The 19,023-nt window shown below is 40.1% G+C and overlaps 1 protein-coding gene across 1 annotated transcript in view; it reads left to right on the top strand.

The window, feature by feature from the left end:
• ptprs (protein tyrosine phosphatase receptor type S) overlaps nt 1–19,023 on the top strand; it is a gene marked incomplete at its 3' end in the record, with an annotated part of 150,986 nt that overhangs the window by 58,076 nt on the left and 73,887 nt on the right. The window contains 1 exon segment of the mRNA NM_001141992.1: nt 4,415–4,603. Coding sequence (NP_001135464.1) covers nt 4,415–4,603 — 189 coding nt within the window.

Here is a 19,023-nt window from a genome sequence, read left to right as displayed (position 1 = left end):
ACCCAACCCCCCAGTGCACAGCGTCGGCACACACAGACGTCGCGTCTTCCGCGTGCGTGACGAGTGTGCGCGCTGGGGCGGCGCACGGTTGTAGGGTGTTTTGGTTGCGCGCGTCCTCCGCTGTGTTAAACGAATATCCACGCTCGTCTCGGCTACAGGTTAGTATAGACTGAAGAGAAAGAGAGTTACTTTGGAACATGCAGGACTTTGGTACATGATACTGCGCAATGTGAATGTAATGCTTTCATCTTCTACAATTATAAAACGTAATAAGATTACCTCTCAATAACCAATTTATGATATTCCCACTTTTCTCTTTGATATGTTTCAACAGACTAGGAACTATTCATTTGTATTAAAATTAGTGCATTTTTTGTAGATAGCGGTGGAGTTGTCTAGCAGATCTTGCCCAATGTCCTTATTAAGTTAAAAATTAGCTTGTAGTACAAAAAAATGTTTCTAAGCAGGATTGTTCTAGTATAAAATATACATATATTTCACCCAAATGCTACCAAGGTGTATAAAACATGAGACCACTGTGAAATGTACACTGATCCCACCCCTTTTGTGCATGTGGGGTTATAAAGTCTGCCAACACCACCTCATTTTGTAAAGCCCCTTTTGCAGTGATTCTGGCCCCCTTTTTCTGGAACACGCAACTCCCAACTCATGTGTAAAGAGTTTCTATTTGCCCATAAAAACTACTTTCCACTACTGGCTCCTGCTTATGGCTGTCAAATATAAAGGCCCTCAACAAGGAAACTTGGCAAACTGTTAGTAAGAAGGTAGGAGAGTGCAAGGGAGGAGTGGGAGCTGTAAATGTGAGCTATTATCTGCAAGATGGTGCAACAAAATAGCTCCTTTCTGCATTAGATTTTTTTCTTTTTTTTTTTAATGTCATGATCAATGACTTGACTTATGTATTAGCACATGAATTAATTGAACTATTTATATGTGACCTATTTACATAATTATATGAGCTATCAACTACATTAGACTTAGACTACAGGTTAGACTACTGGAGATGGCCATTTGCAATTAAATTTATTTGACTTCTGTGAGGTTCTTCCTATGCTGTTCCTGAGACTCACTTATCTGCAAGTACTTTTCTATTTGTACATCTTGGGTAGAACACATTATATAAATACTATGTAGCTGGTTAGGGTGCAGTGTGTGTGGAGGGGAGGGGGCACAATAAGAGGTTGCATTGCCTAATCTGACAGTGCTTACCTGTGCCATGGCCTCATAGGTTGCCAACTACACCAGGGCATTCAAAGTGGGTCATAAAGTATATTCCGTTCCACCAACAGTATATTCCTAGGCTTATACTCGAGTCAATAAGTTTTTCCAGTTTTCTTAGGTAAAATTAGGTACCTCGGCTTATATTCGGATCGGCTTATACTCGAGTATATACGGTAGTTCATGCGTAAACAAGGAGAAGAAATAAGGAAATAAAAGCAAAACGGTAGAAAGTAAAAGGGAAAAAGGAAAAGAGTAGAGCAAAGACAGAATAAGTAGAAAGCAAAAGAGAGAAAAGGGTGTACAACGATTAAAGTGACTAAGTATAGAACACTGTAAATTACCATCAATGATAACTAAAGCAGCTAGAAGCAAAGAGTAGAAACTTATTGTAGTAACCAACAGGGGGCAGTGACACATTAAAAAGTGGTCATAAAATCAAAAGATCTGATGCTTAAATTAGGCAGGATTTGAGTTAGCCTTGGGTCCAGGTGTATGGTGCCAGAAGTGTAGCTTACTGCATATAAAGGCAGGTTTAGGGTTCGTAGTCCTTGTGTCCAGGTGTAAAGTGCTAGTGATGCATATGTAGAGATAGGCTTTGTTTATTGTGCAGCAATAACTGCAACTAAATGTTTGTGGTAACTGTTGATTAGTCCTGCACATTTCTCCATACAGAACACCTTCAGATCTTCAATGTTGGTGGGGTCCTCACATAAACTGCTTTTTTTTTTAGTTCTTTCCACAACATTTCAAACGGATTAAGGTCAAACCATTCCAGAAAATTCACTTTAGTCTTCTTTAACCATTCTTTGGTAGAATAACACTTGTGTTTAGGATCATTGTCTTGCTGCATGACCCACTGTCTCTTAAGATTTAGTTCACTAATGAACACCTGGCAAGGACAGACCCAAGGGGTCCTTCAGCAGATCCTGACTGTGATTTAAAATAGGCCCTAGAGGCCACAAACAGCCCCCATCAGCCCACTACATAGTGACTGTTTATGAAATATTACAGAATCCTCTGTGGCATTTGCCAGAATTACCTTTACCTTTCCGGCATGACCTCCACAGTAATAAATTGGTGTATTAAACTTAACTGACATTGGAAATTTGCATAGTATGAACATAGTATAAATTATTTGACAGGAACAAGCATCAATGCCCAATTACTATTTTATTATAATGAAGTATATTGTGTTGTATAAAAAGGATATGGTACAGACAAGTGTAAAAAGCTCTGGCAGAAGATCAAGAAAGCATGGTAGCAGCACCTGTCCAGTATATGCAGCAATGCCCTGGCTAACCAAATAACCGTGCCATAGCAATGTATAATAAATAGGATGTGTGTGTACAGTGAGAAACATAAGTATTTGAACACCCTGCAATTTTGCAAGTTCTCCCACTGAAGGGGTCTGAAATTCACATTGTAGGTGCATTCCCACTGTGAGAGACAGCATTTAAAAAAAAAATAAAAAATCAGGAAATCACATTGTATGATTTTTAAAGAATGTATTTGTATTGTACTGCTGCACATAAGTATTTCAACACCTGGCAATCGGCAAGAATTCTGGCTCTCAAAGACCTGTTACGGTGGCCATACACGCACCGATAATATCGTACGAAACCTGGTTTCGTACGATATTCGGTGCGTGTATGGTATGTCGGCGAGTCGACCGATATCGCAGGAAGCTGCTGATATCGGCCGACTCGCCGATCGGACCAGTTTGGAAATTTTGATCGGGCCCCATAGAAGGCGCCTGACCAAAATCTCCCTTCAGTGCTGAATCGGCAGAAGGAGGTAGAAATCCTATTGTTTCTACCTCCTTACCTGCCGATTCAGCCCTGAATGGTGTGTGGTGGATCTGACGATGTTTCGTGCGTCTGATGGTCGCACGAAACATTGTCAGATCGCCACGTGTATGGCCAGCTTTACTCTGCCTTTAAAAAGTACACCTCTACTCCACTCATTAATCTAAATTAGTATCACCTGCCTGAGCTCTTTAAAGACACCTGTCCACCCCACAGTCAGTCAGACTCCAACTACTACCATGGGCAAGACCAAAGAGCTGTCAAAAGACACCAGAGACAAAATTGTGGACCTCCACAAGGCTGGAAAGGGCTACGGGGCAATTGCCAAGCAGCTTGGTGAAATAGATTAATAAGCAATTGTTAAAAAATGGAAGAGGCTAAAGACGACTGTCAGTCTCCCTAGGACTGGGGCTCCATACCCCCTGGTGGGGTATCACTGATGATATGAAAGGTGAGGAATCAGCCCAGAACTACAAGGGAGGAGAACACTGCGATTTGCCGAAATCGGCAATTTGCCGAAATCGCCTGCGCAGCGTGTGCCATCCCACCGGCGACTTACATTTTCGCCGTTGGGATGGTAGTTCGGGGAGATTAGTCGCCCCTGGACAAGGGAGATTTGTCACGGGCGACTAATCTCCCCGTGTGCCAGAGCCCTTAGGTGCTAATTAAGCCATTGACTGAGTGATTCTAAATATTGTTTCACTTCTTTAAGGGCTGTGGCACATGAGGGAGATTAGTCTCCCGTGACAAATCTCCCTTGTTGTGGGCGACTAATCTCCCCAATATGACTTCCCACCGGTAAAAATGTAAATCGCCATGCCGGGTATGCTATTCCACCGGCGTGGCAATACCTTTTATAAATGTATATATAAAATCTGATCTGTCCATTATTGCTTTACTTAACTATATAAGAAATTTATTTTTCTCATTTCTTAATTGCTTTGCAAGAAACTTTAATATTTAAATTCTTCTGCCTATAAAGAGCAAGGCTGTGGCTTACATCAGAAAGGGATGAAAACTGAACTACAGTTATTTTATGTGACAGAGTATACTAAATTCTGGTGGCAAATAATTATATATGTGGGTTTATTCCTATAGCCTTATTACTTTTAGCCACATGCATGGACACAAGGAACATTTTAAAATCTGTGTTTAGGTAGCTATCTGCAAGGAGTTTATGCATTTCCTCTATGTCTGCGTGGGTTTTCTCTGGTGGGTGCCATAGGTTGTAAACCTGTACTGGGCAGGGACTGATGTAAATAATGTATACTCTGTTAAGTGTTACTAAAAAAAAAATGTGTTGTAGAAACTGCATCCTGTTTTGCTTTAGTAATCTTGATTTACATACTAATTTCTTTTTTGAACAGAGGATCAGCTCCCTTCTGGCTTTCCAAACATTGATATGGGCCCTCAGTTGAAGGTAGTCGAACGTACAAGAACAGCCACAATGCTGTGTGCTGCAAGTGGAAACCCTGATCCTGAAATAACTTGGTTTAAAGACTTTCTTCCAGTTGATCCTGCCAGCAGTAATGGGCGAATAAAACAACTACGATCAGGTAAGACAACTAACTGTGACATTTGACAGAATGATTTTACTCCAAAATATCCCAGAAAATGGATATCGAGAAGTAGTTTTGACATGAAAAACTGAGAGGGTTAGCCTTAAGGGTTTTTTCCTTTATCTTTTCTATCTTTAGCTGTAAAACTTGTCTGCGCTGGAGGTGGGGCAACTGGTGAGGCGGTGACATAACAAGGAAGTCAAAGGAAATAACTTGCTTATTATTATTAACATTTATTTATAAAGCGCCAGCATATTCCCGCAGCACTGTATTTGCTTAAACTATTTGTTTAGAATTCGAAATGGCCTTCCATTATTTCAGACATTTCTGGATAACCAGTTTCTAGATAATGGATCCCATACCTGTAGTAAAATTGCTTAGGTCTATAATTGTTCACTGCTCAAAAAAATAAAGGGAACAGTTAAACAACACAATGTAACTCCAAGTCAATCACACTTCTGTGAAATCAAACTGTCCACTAAGGTAGCAACACTGATTGACAATCAATTTCACATACTGTTGTGCAAATGGGAATAGACAACAGGTGGAAATTATAGGCAATTAGGAAGACATCCTATGTCCTATGCTTTCTGGCTGATGTTTTGGTCACTTTTGAATGCTGGCGGTGCTTTCACTCTAGTGGTAGCATGAGATGGAGTCTATAACCCACACAAATGGCTCAGGTAGTGCAGCTCATCTAGGATGGCACATCAATGCGAGCTGTGGCAAGAAGGTTTGTTTTGTCTGTCAGTGTAATGTCCAGAGGATGGAGGCGCTACCAGGAGACAGGCCACTACATCAGGAGACGTGGAGGAGGCCGTAGGAGGGCAACAACCCAGCAGCAGGACCACTACCTCAGCCTTTGTGCAAGGAGGAACAGGAGGAGCACTGCCAGAAATTTCAAAATGACCACCAGCGGGCCACAAATGTGCATGTGTCTGCTCAAACGGTCAGAAACAGACTCCATGAGGGTGGTGCATCAGGAGACGTGGAGGAGGCAGTAGGAGGGCAACAACCCTGCAGCAGGACCGCTACCTCCACCTTTGTGCAAGGAGGAACAGGAGGAGCACTGCCAGAGCCCTCAAAATGACCTCCAGCGGGCCACAAATGTGCATGTGTCTGCCCAAAGGTCAGAAACAGACTCCATGAGGGTGGTATGAGGGCCCGACGTCCACAGGTGGGGGTTGTGCTTACAGCCCAACACCGTGTAGGACGTTTGGCATTTGCCAGACAACACCAAGATTGGCTAATTCGCCACTGGTGCCCTGTGCTCTTCACAGATGAAAGCAGGTTCACACTGGGCACTTGTGACAGCGCCTGGAGACGCCGTGGAAAACGTCCTGCTGCCTGCACCATCCTCCAGCATGACCGGTTTGGCAGTGGGTCAGTAATGGTGTGGGGTGGCATTTCTTTTGGGGGTAGCCTGACTGCCATTAGGTACCAAGATGAGATCCTCAGACCCCTTGTGAGACCATATTCTGGTGCGGTTTGCCCTGGGTTCCTCCTAATGCAAGACAATGCTAGACCTCATGTGGCTAGAGTGTGTCAGCAGTTCCTGCAAGATGAAGGCATTGATGCTTTGGACTGGCCCTCCCGTTCCCCAGACCTGAATCCAATTGAGCACATCTGGGACATCATGTCTCGCTCCATCCACCAACACCACGTTGCACCACAGACTGTCCAGGAGTTGGTGGATGCTTTAGTCCAGGTCTGGGAGGAGATCCCTCAGGAGACCATCCGCCACCTCATCAGGAGCATGCCCAAGAGGGAGGTCATACAGGCACGTGTAGGCCACACACACTACTGAGCATTATTTTGACTTGTTTTAAGGACATTACATTAAAGTTGGATCAGCCTGTAGTGTGTTTTTTCCATTTTAATTTTGATTGTGACTCCAATTCCAGACCTCCATGGGTTGATAAATTTGGTTTCCATTGATAATTTTTGTGATTAAGTTGTGTGATTAAGTTGTCAGCACATTCAGCTATGTAAAGAACGAAGTATTTAATAAGAATATTTCATTCATTCAGATCTAGGATGTCTTAATTTTGTGTTCCCTTTATTTTTTTGAGAAGTGTATAAAGGTCAGAGTATAAATTATATATTAATTATGTTGTAAGTACCTTACTCAGTCTACCATGAAAAAAGCTAGAGTTGCACTTGAGTACACAGTTAAAGAAGCCTTAACTTGAGTAAAGAGGCAAGAAATGAATACGTTACACAAAAATTTCCAAGAAAAGCCCTCTTTATTCATCCCTAGGCCTATCATTAAGAGAAACTGCAACTTTGCAGGTCATTACACAATGCCCCATGTGTTCTGCAAAGTGCAAAAAAAAAAAAAGCAGCAGTTGGATATCTTTTTTGCACTTTGCCCACTTTCAAGGGCATTGTGCAAATAGATGCAGGTCTTTTCACTCCAAAATGGAGAGCAAAGACCTGCTGAATAAATCTAGTGCAGCCTTCATTAGCAAGCAGATAGGCAGGGCTGGGCCGCGTCTCCTTACACTGCTCTCTGCTTGGAGCGCAAACGGGTGCTTTGGATTTCCACACGGGTGCTTCGTGCAGAGAGCTGCAACCCCAGGGGGCTCAAGCTTTTTAAATGGACACTAAGGGGCATGCTCTTGCAAATGTGCCCCCCACTGTTGTAAATTACCCCTGTTATCTTCAGTTTAGAAGTCCATAAATTTACAAACTTTGCTATATAAACTGTATTTGTATGAAGGTTAACCACCACTTTAAGAAGCTTTATTTCATACACTGCACAGTGGTGCAGGCTCTTGCAGATGGATATGTTTGTGGGTTTGCTGCATTTTTATTTCATTTTTTCAAGTAGGGGAATTTTGAGGTGAGGGGGGGGGATGATGGAAGGCAGTTGAGTGGGACTTTAGTACCGGGGGGGGGGGGGGGGGGGTTAATTCTCCATTAAAAATGTATAAAAATTGCCACCACAACGTTTTATTTGGGGAAAAAAAAACTTCTATGTTAAACGATTGCCATACCTTTTGCTTTTTCCATATAAAAATGCTGTTTTGTCTTGTTTCGTTCATATTTTTCTTTTCAGTGTTACACTGAGCTTTCAGAAATGCTATTTTATATCTTAAAATATTTTTTACATTGCTTATGGAAAAGTGTTCACTTAAATGTTATTGCTATATGTTTTATTTTTAACAAAAACTTTTGTTTACTTTAAAAACCTGTGTCGTTGCATTGATAGTAACCTAGATGTTTGCAGTTCTAAACTTAAAAATTAAAAGGACTTCATGTTCATTCAAATGTAGTATTAAATTACACAGCTGTAGTTTAAAGAAAAAAAAATTGCTTAAAAGGCTGTAATAACATTCATATAAATAATGATCTTTGTTGTAGCAGAGGCAGCCACATAGGTTTGTAAGTTATTGTTTGCATAGCATTTGAAGATGACATTACTGTCGATTAACTGACTGCGAACAGGCCAGATAGGTGGAACTTGAAAACTTCAGAATAAAGATGGCCATACACAGGCTGATATGAGCTGTAGGTTAGGCCCCTACAGTCCAATTTGACAACTTATTGGCCTTCATGTACTGACATCTGGAAGGTTTAAAATTCATGTCAGACAAGAACCATATCAGGCTATTGATCGTGAATGAGTCTGACAAAGAACTGTATGCTTGAATGTTGAGAATACTGTGGAGGTAATGGTATAAATGGTGACCAAGCAGCATTTCCTGGTCATCTATATGAACACCCTCGTCTCATTGGCCGCTGTAGGTTACTAGCAAAGTTTAAACCGAAAGTTACATTTCCCGTAAAGGGATTCGTTAGGGCAAAACATTTTGCTTCTTAATGTGTCAGCTGATATTTGTTCCAAAGTAGAATTTAATATTTATTGTTTCTTGGATCATCCCTAGGCAGCACTAGGACCGAAGGGTTAATGCGTCCTTCACTTTAGGATGCAGGTTGGGTCAAAAATTGATAAGCGATTAGGTGTACTCCCCTCACGTTCTTCCTCTTTCCTGTATTAACCCCCCCCCCCCTTCATCAGTTTTTGCCGTCCTGCTCCTATGAAATAGGATGTCTGGGGAGATCTGCTCCCTCAGTTTATTTTATTGTATTGTATTTTAACTATTTCATCCAGGATTACTTTCACTGGACTATCACTGTCTGGGAACTACAGCATGTGTGGACCCTGCTTTCTGTAGGGTGGACTGTAGGTATGCTTAAGTTTTGCAAGGTCCACCTTGTACACCTGGAGGTTGGCATTCCATTGCCTTACTTCAAGACATGCCTAGTGCTGTCATGGGCTCTTCTGAAAGAAAAGGGTATGCTTCAGTGCTGTCCTCTTTTCAGTGCTGATCCCTGGCATGGAAGAGTCCAGGCTCTCATAATTTAAATTTTCATGCCAATGGCTTCTGCTTTGCATGCTAGGAGCCATGGCAAATCTCCGGCGCCCATATTTGGGGATTTCACAGGGCAGACTGGAACCCTGGGCAGACACAGTGGCCACTTACATAGTAACATAGTAAGTTAGGTTGAAAAAGACGTACGTTCATCACGTTCAACCATAATGCCTATATATAAATAACTTGCCTAACTGTTAGTTGATCCAGAGGAAGGCAAAAAACCCCATCTGAAGCCCCTCATATTTGCTGCAGAGGGGAAAAAATTCCTTCCTGGCTCGAAGATGGCAATTGGACCAGTCCCTGGATTAACTTGTACTGAGAGCTATCTCCCATAACCCTGTATTCCCTCAGTTGCTAAAAAGCCATTCGGCCCCTTCTTAAAGATAAATAATGTATCAGCCAGTATGACTGATTCAAGGAGGGAATTGCACAACTTCACAGCTCTCACAGTAAAAAATCCTTTCCGAATATTTAAATGGAACCTCCCTTCTTCTAAACGGAGTGGGTGGCCTTGTGTCAGTTGGAAGGACCTACTGGTAAATAAAGCATTAGAGAGGTTATTATATGATCCCCTTATATATTTATACATAGTTATCATGTCACCTCTTAAGCCATTGTAAACAAACCCGTTTCTGTGTGCATTCCCCCACCAGTTCGAACCACTCGCCATCCAGGTCCTCTACAGCAACCAGCTGAAGCAAGTCTGTGCTGCGCAAAAAAAGCAGGTACCTGTCCCCAGTTACCTCTAGCACAGCCATTGTGCATCTCTTTTTCTATCTGTCCCTCTAGCACACTTGCTACTGCGCATCTTTGTCCTGCTATTCAAAAAGAGCATCATTAATACAGCCCCATCTGATCAGTTATCCCAACCTTTCAAAAATGCTTGGTGGCTCCAGTGTACTCTGGGCATGACAGCATTTATTGATAAATTAGCCACATTTTATCAGGCACACCAAGTACAGACTAGATCTCCTGTACTGTCTTCTACGTCTCACTCAGCCAACCCACCTTTTCCAGGAACTAAACTAACTGATCAACACTCTGAGCAAGGGAAAGCTCAATGAGAGTCACTGGGAAGATGAAGACTTATTTTTAACCTGCTGACCGACACAGATCACTGTCTCAAGTGGTGAACGTCTTATAGGTAGATATGCTTAAATCCCTGGGCATCCAGGGAAAGCAAAAGTACCTAAAAACTCAAGACAAATTGTTCGGCTCAGTGCAAAAAATTAAAACAAATCGATTTTTCTTGGTAAACAAGGCAGTCACAGACTCCATAATGAAAGGATTGAAGACACCAGATTAACAGTTTTCTAAGGGCAAATTAGATGTATTATTATTGATCAAGCCCAGTGTAAAAAATGGGACCACATCCTTTAAAGTCAATGCCCTGGTGGCTCAAACTACTATCCCCTTAGAGTATAGAACTGCCTTTAAGGACTGCATCTCAAAGAAACTTGGGCATAATACAATTCCTGTTGATTGTCTGTGGTCTACATACCAGGCCAACTCAACTGGGAGGCACGCTTTCTCAGCCGTCACTTTTTAGATTTGGAGAATGGTCCCTACACAGAGATGTGTTCCACCAGATCACCACAAGGTGGGGGGGTTCTAATCTAATGGTGTCCAAGTTCAACCACCAACTTCTTCAGTACTGTTTCAGGTCAAGGGGCCCACAAACCACGAGTTCAACCTGATTTACATATTTCCCCCAATTTCAATGATACACCCAAATTTAAAAGAGACTATTCCTAACGGTATGGTTATGGTCTGGCACACAAAGGGTTCTCCACCCAAGTAACGTCCACTCTTCTGCGAGCTTGTAAACCTACTACCTCCAGAACCTACTACTGTATCTGGCATGCATTTATTTCATGGTGCAGAGCTAAATCTATAGATCGACAATGTCACATTCCACATCTCCTGGAATTTCTCTAAGATGGCCTTGACCTTGGTCTAGGGGCCTCGGTGTCAACTCACTCAAAGTGAAAGTTTCTGCACTTTCTGTACTCCTCCAACAACTATTGTCTCTACACCAAGACATCAAGACATTCTTACAGGCTACAGCACATATAAGGCCTTCCTTCTGGCACCCGTTACTACCTTGGGACTTAGTTTTGTTTTGTGTGCTCTACAAAGCCATTTGAACTTCTAGCCACCATTGACCTACAGTTATTGACTTGGAAGGTGTCTTTTCTTGAAGAAATCTAGGGTGCAAACTCCAATTTTGCATTTTTCACAAGGACGTATTTTCTACCCAAAGTTGTCTCGGGTTTTCATAACAATTAGGACATTTTATTACCATAATTTTGCACTGAACCAGCCAGTCACAAGAAACTCTTACTGTATAATCAACAGCAGAGTAGAGGCAGTCTGATTCACTTTTAATACTTTTCTGAACCAAATACAAGGAAACAGAAGCCTGCAAATGGATAAACTCCTTATAAACAAAGTTTATCAGATCAATAACCGGGTGGTACTTTTCAGGATTACACCCCACTCCACACATACACTCAGTACATTGTGAGTGAGGATCAATGATATATCAGCAGAACAGCTGTGCAAAGCAGCAACCTTCTCAAAGTTTTATCAGTTTCCCCTTGGGCGGATGCCTCCTTTGGACTCAAAGTCTTCGAATCAGCAGTCTTATGAACATCCTGCTCAGCGAACATGTTAGTGCCATTCCTTGTCTGACTCTTTTCTTCCCACCGTCCCTTTCTACTATGCTTTGAGATTACCTGTACTGTCCCTGGTTTGCCCATAGATGATTCGAGAAGAAGATGTAATACTCACCGGTACTCAACTGTCATGGCAGCACAGGGAGCAATGTCCATTTCTCTGCATTTTACTCTTGATCTTATCCTTCTCTTTATTTTATGACTCTACCACTGTGCTAGTAGAAACTGATGGGGGAGGGGTTAATGCAGGGAAGGTGAGGATTGCCAGAGGAGTCCACCTAGCCTTTTGTAATTTTTTGAGCCGTTCTGCCTATAGGGAATGATGCCTTAATGCTACTGTCACTGCTGTGATGGGACTCGGGGGGAAAAAAGGATTTACATGCAAGTATGACAAATCCCCCTTATATTTAATTTAATATATATATATATATATATATATATATATATATATATATATATATATATATATATATATATATATATATATAATATATATATATATATATATAATATATATATATATATATATATATATATATATATATATATATATATACACAGTGCAGTCCAGGAAGCACTCCTTCAATCTTTAATGATACCCGGGTGCCAGAGCAGAGAGTACAATTTTTTTCAGCATGAACAAAACAATTAGAACTTACACTGAAGGTAAATTCTGCTTATGCCTATAGCTAAAGTAATTTGCTGAATTATTTGGATTACAAACTTGTAATGAAAAAATGACAGATAAAATCACAGTGATAAATCATTTTTTAAAGTGTGAAGTATATACAGAAAAAACTTTGTCTTTTTTTCCGCTGTGCTATTTTAAAAGGTGATTTTAAAAAGGCAAGCTCTAATATATCTTCTAGTCAAAAGGACTTTTTTTCCAAGGGCTATATTTGATCTAACTGTCGATCAATATCTCCTAAGACTCCCAACTCCTGCATCAAGAGAGACAGATTCTGAAGAGTGAAGAATAACTTAATTATTTCAGAAATTACATAATAATGATATTTTTAATTGATTCAGTATGATAAAGATTATATTAAAGTTTCATTTTAACTTTCTTAATGGGGTAAAGATCCCTGGGCTTCTCATTGCAATCCAGTAAATTTGTTATGATGCAAAATTTTGACATGTCAAAAATTATGAGCCAAGTTGTTTCTCAAAATTTTAAAAACTTTTTTTTTTTAACACAAATATCCATTAAAATGAAATAAACTACACAGCACTATCATATTGCATGCAATATTTATTTCAGTAAGATGAAAAAAATGTATTTTAAATTATTAAAGCATTTTACAACAGAGACACTCTGTATTTTTCATGCTATGTTTAATTAATCTGAATTCATTTCTATAATTATTGCATGTTGATGAATGACAGGATGGGGTTTACTATTGTTCAGAGTGATATTAGATGTACACATTTGTCATTGTATTCTAACACATCCTTATAAAAGTCTTTTTTTTGTAGTTTATACTTTGTATTTTGTTTTGACAGAGAATTGCTTAACACGTTTTCTCTTCCTTTGTTCCATTTTTTTTTTTTTTAAAACACTCAGAGACCTTTGGTAAGTTGGTGATTATACTACAGACACAGCTGAGACTAGTTTACCTTCCTAAACTAATTCTAACAGCTTTGAAATGCATGCTTTGCATTTACTACTAACTAACTTATGGCCAAACAGTAGAAGTAACATAAACTACCTTATAACTAACCTCATTAACAAACCTTAGTGTATTATAATTCCTTATATTAATTCCCTTTCCCAATGATCTAAAACTATAGAAAAAAGTTCTTTCAGATGGCAGACATGGAAATTACCAGTGTATTGAGAAAGCTCAAAATTAGCCATACTTTAAATGGAGTACAGCGCTTTGGTGCTTTGTAAAAAAAACGCACAGTCACTACTGTTTCTTTACATTAGTACTTGGCTCGGCATTTTCTAGTCACCAGTGCTGACTAGGTTCTAAACGAACAAATGACAGTAGTGGGTAAGAGACGTCTTTGTAAGAACCTTATGATAGTGCTTCATTATGAGCATTTTAGGATTACCTGCTGCATATGTGTTCAAATACATGATAGTAGATAAGCCATTAGTGTTTTTAAAGGAGAAGAAAATGTAAAAATAGTAAGCTTTATCAGAAAGGTCTATATAAATACAGTCATAAGTACTGACAGAAAAACTGCATTGAGCCCCCTATCAAAAGAAACACATAATTTATTTTCTTCTTTTTTGTACACATGTTCATGCTCCCAAAAATATCCTTCAGGTCACAGGCACCAACCTACTCAGTTTTCACCTTTTTCCCCCTCTCCCCCTCCCTTCTCCTGCTCCCACTTCCATTAGAATTTGCTCCCCCTCCCAACTGTGCAGCTAGAGCTGCAGCTCAGAAGCTGCTAAAACCAAGCTAAAATGGCAGCTGCTATCTTAAACAGAGGGAACTTCTAGTTTACTCAGGCATGATAAAGCTTTCTGCAGAATAAATACAGGTATGGGATCCATTATCCAGGAACCCAATATTGGGTTTCGGAAAGCCTGTCTCCCATAGACTCCATTTTAATCAAATAATTCATATTTTTAAAATTGGTTTCCCTTTTCTCTGTAAAAATAAAACAGTGCTTTGTATTTGATCCCAACTAAGATACAACTAATCTTTACAGGATGCAAAATAATCCTATTGGGTTTAATTCATGTTTTATTGATTTTTTTTTTATTAGACTTAAAAGTATGAAGATCCAAATTACAGAAAGACCCCTTATCCGGAATACCCTTGGTCCCGAGCATTCTGGATAATGTGTCCTATACCTATATAGAGTTCTAGTTTGCACTATTGTGGCTAATCTATTGGCAATAACATGCCAAAATGCCTTTCCTTCTCCTTTTAAAAGGGCAATATATACACCTTTAACAAGTAAACTGGACTTTTGTTAAAATGTGTTCTACCTATTTTTTTTTTTCATAATAATACCACTATAACTGCCCTAGTGTCAGGCTTACATTTAATTATACAAGGGATATACATTGGCATGGCAATCTCCTCCCACAATTGCTCTCAACAAAAGCAGTAAGATTGAGTGTTATAGTAGGTGGAATGCATTTAACACAGCATGGTATTTTATTTAATATGAATATCTTAACTGCCCCTTTAATGAACACTTTTTTCTTATCATGGTCAATTGGCCATCAGTGTGTGTTTTTTAAGGCATTATTATTAATTTTTCAAGTGCCAGTGATTGCACTGTAAGTCTAATGTCCCATGGAGTAAATTAGTCGCCTGAGATAAATCTCTGCTACTGCGGGCGACTAACCTTTTCGAAATGCATTTCCACCAGCAACAAAATAGGAGTTGGAGGCTTTCCAAAGTCCTGCAAAGTTTTCTCCTGCAGGCAACTTTGTGTGATTTCAGAAAGCAGTTAGTCACCCATGGTAGCAGAGATCTATTGTTGGCGACTGACATTACTCCGTGGGATATTAGCCTAGGTGTCAGCAGATTTTACATTTCAATGTTACATGTTATTTAATGCTGAATTGAAAGTTGCTTGGCTTGAACAGGAGTTTTCAGCACAAAGGCTTAAAGTAACATGTTTACAGAGATCCTCCTACCCAACCATCCTCAGTATTATCAGTTTACATCTGCCAGCTGGGTTCTTTTTTTTGTTCTCTTAAGTATCATCCATCTGTTCCTCTTACTTGCCCGGTTTTTTTAAAATAGAATCCCTTCCACCTTTTGCTATCCATTATCTAATATATTGTTTTCTAACTGTCCTTGTCCTGGTCTTTATCCAACACTGATATGCTACTTCTTTCTAGTTTAATTATGTTTTTGTGCCTTTTGCTTTTGACTTCCTTTAGCTTTACCCAGAAACTGAAAATCCCCTTTTTGTTTTTTTACGTTTGAGCTGTGTGGACAATGGTGTATCTATCTAATGCAAACAGTTAAAGGGATCATTTACAACTGCAAGCACAGTTGCGCACTCGCACTTTTCCCGGCGGTGAGTTGTGCATTAAACCTCATTCTTTAAAGGTACTTATATCAAAATGGGCTCTTTGTACTTCAGTATAGTTGCACTGTCAAAGGGTTCCCTTTGTGGCATATGTAGCTTGCATAATGCCGGAAATGACACCAGAAGGACTTCTGCATAATTGTATCCAATTTGCATCAAAATGTTTCCACGGTTGGGTCCATCTTGGTAAATCGGATACAATTGTGCCAGGCACAGTGGCCCCTTGCAACTGCAATAACGGGGGTAAAAAGGCGGCATCATCGGAAAATAAACTTGGCGATTGCACTGCACTTGTGGACATAATCAAACCCAGTCAAGAAGTTGCTTTAAATGGGTAAATTTCATCAATAGATTATTAGATATAGGTTTCTGTATGTTCTGTTTAATGTAAATGTGTTCTGTGCTTGAATATATTTACATTAATGTATATGCATACTGATAACACCATCCTCTATCCAGCTGTTCCCATTTTTGGTCTGTTTTATTCTCTCTAGTGGTTAGTGGAACTTATATACTGTTTTTGTATTTATTTTTTAAAGCAGTTTCTCCTCTATGAATGTACCTTCTGCTTTTTTACTGGTTTTGTGGCATACTTTCCTATATTGTACATTCAACTTTTCTACTGGTTGGCAGATATTGAATATAATATAGCTGCTGTCTCTAATACCCATCTGTAGCAAATATAAGCATTAGATATGTAACTCTTAAACATATAGGTTCATAAGCTTCATTAACATTCATAACTTATTATTTTAAACCAGATGCTAACAATTAGCAGGTAACTGACCATCAGCTAGTTATTAACTAGTACCTAAGACCAATAACCATACATTTTCTTTCTTCAATGCTCAAAAAGTTTGGCCACTGATACAAGGCATTATACCTTGCATCCAAAAAATTGCAATATATAGATGTATATACATTACATACATACATTTGATAAGCTGCAGATATGACAAAGACATCAGAAATCTTTCTTTCACTTTTCGAAAGTGATACTATAGGCAGAGATGTGCGTGCGTGTGTGCATGTATGTATCTAAATATAAACTTGGTGTTGTACATTTCATTGCCATTGTTATTATTTTCCGCATTTCATATATATTGCGTGTGGCTTAAAGTATGTGGATATCTGCCTGTCTCATTCACAAATTAATAGTATTAGTTTGGAGTTTAACATTACTTTCCTGCTAAATCACCCTTTAGCCTTTACTGTTCTGGAAATACTTTTCATTTATTTTTCGAAGTTAGTATCTGTTCATCTAGCACCTACCAATAAACTGTTTTCTTGGTGTCAAATGTCTCATTTTATATGAGAACAGCATATTACGCAGTAATAATTTTTGGTGCTGCTGTTTCAGGTACTTTGAGCCACGAAGTGTCTATATTAATGTGCACAGAGACAGACACACACACACAGAGACACACACACAGAGACACACACACAGAGACACACACACAGAGACACACACACAGAGACACACACACAGAGACACACACACAGAGACACACACAGAGACACACACACACACACACACAGAGACACACACACACACACAGACACACACACACACACAGAGACACACATACACACACAGAGACACACACACACACACAGAGACACACACACACACACAGAGACACACACACACAGAGACACACACACACACAGAGACACACACACACACAGAGACACACACACACACACAGAGACACACACACACACAGAGACACACACACACACACAGAGACACACACACACACACAGAGACACACACACACACAGAGACACACACACACAGAGAGACACACACAGAGAGACACACACAGAGAGACACACACAGAGAGACACACACAGAGAGACACACACAGAGAGACACACACAGAGAGACACACACAGAGAGAGACACACAGAGAGACACACACAGAGAGACACACACAGAGAGACACACACAGAGAGACACACACAGAGAGACACACACAGAGAGACACACACACAGAGACACACACACAGAGACACACACACAGAGACACACACACAGAGACACACACACAGAGACACACACACAGAGACACACACAGAGACACACACACAGAGACACACACACAACACACACACACACAGAGAGACACACACACACACACAGAGAGACACACACACAGAGACACACACACACACACACAGAGACACACACACACACACACAGAGACACACACACACACACACAGAGACACACACACACACACACAGAGACACACACACACACACACAGAGACACACACACACACACACAGAGACACACACACACACACAGAGACACACACACACAGAGACACACACACACACACAGAGACACACACACAGAGACACACACACACACAGAGACACACACACACACAGAGACACACACACACACACACACACAGAGACACACACACACAGAGACACACACACACACAGAGACAGAGACATTTTCTAATTGGATCATTGTTAGTGGAGTACCGCAGGGGTCAGTCCTTGGTCCTTTGATTTTTAAAGGAGACATTTTACATAAAGTTCATATTCAGTTATAATATTCATCCTCTCTCAAAATGTGACATGATGCAGAAAGCAATTTACCTCCTAAAACTGTCATTATATGAGAGCTGCATACACAACCTCTCTAATCAGAAGCCAGAGCCAAATGAAACATGGGAATGTCGCTTCAGTCTCCCACAGAAAGTGGTCACAGCACTGACTGACAGGGTTTACCCAACAGTAGTAGGAAAAACCCCTCCCAGTAGCGCAGGAATGGACTGCCTCTGACATTGCAAAGCCCCACCCACCCTATGCATATTCACTGCACTTTAAGTAGCTGAGGCTGTCTTTCTGAAGTGGCGGCTCAGAGCCACATACTGAAGAGTCTAAACCAGCAGCTGGCAAAAAGTCTGGGTAGAGCACAGTTTTCAAGCAGTTATGGACATATTTGAACCCAAAGGTATTAACATTAAATCACTTAATTCTATTTTACATTATTTTACATGGTTAACTATTAAAAAACATTATGGTATATATCCCCTTTATCTTGTTTATTAATGACCTGGAGGTGGGCATAGAAAGTATTGTTTCTATTTTTGCTGATGACACTAAATTGTGCAAAATTATAAGTTCCATGCAGGATGCTACCACTTTGCAGAGGGATATGACAAAATTGGAAAACTGGGCAGCAAACTGGAAAATGAGGTTCAGTGTTGACAAGTGCACTTTGGTAGAAATAATATAAACACGATCTATCTACTAAATGGTAGTTTGTAGTGGTCTGGAATGTTTGCTCTTTGCTGCTCATTACTGTTTAATTCCTAAACAT

This window comes from Xenopus tropicalis, chromosome 1, assembly GCF_000004195.4.
Source record: "Xenopus tropicalis strain Nigerian chromosome 1, UCB_Xtro_10.0, whole genome shotgun sequence".
Classification (NCBI taxonomy): Eukaryota; Metazoa; Chordata; class Amphibia; order Anura; family Pipidae; genus Xenopus; species Xenopus tropicalis.
The sequence above is the reverse complement of the archived record's forward strand: the minus strand, read 5'-3'. Positions and strand labels throughout refer to the sequence as shown.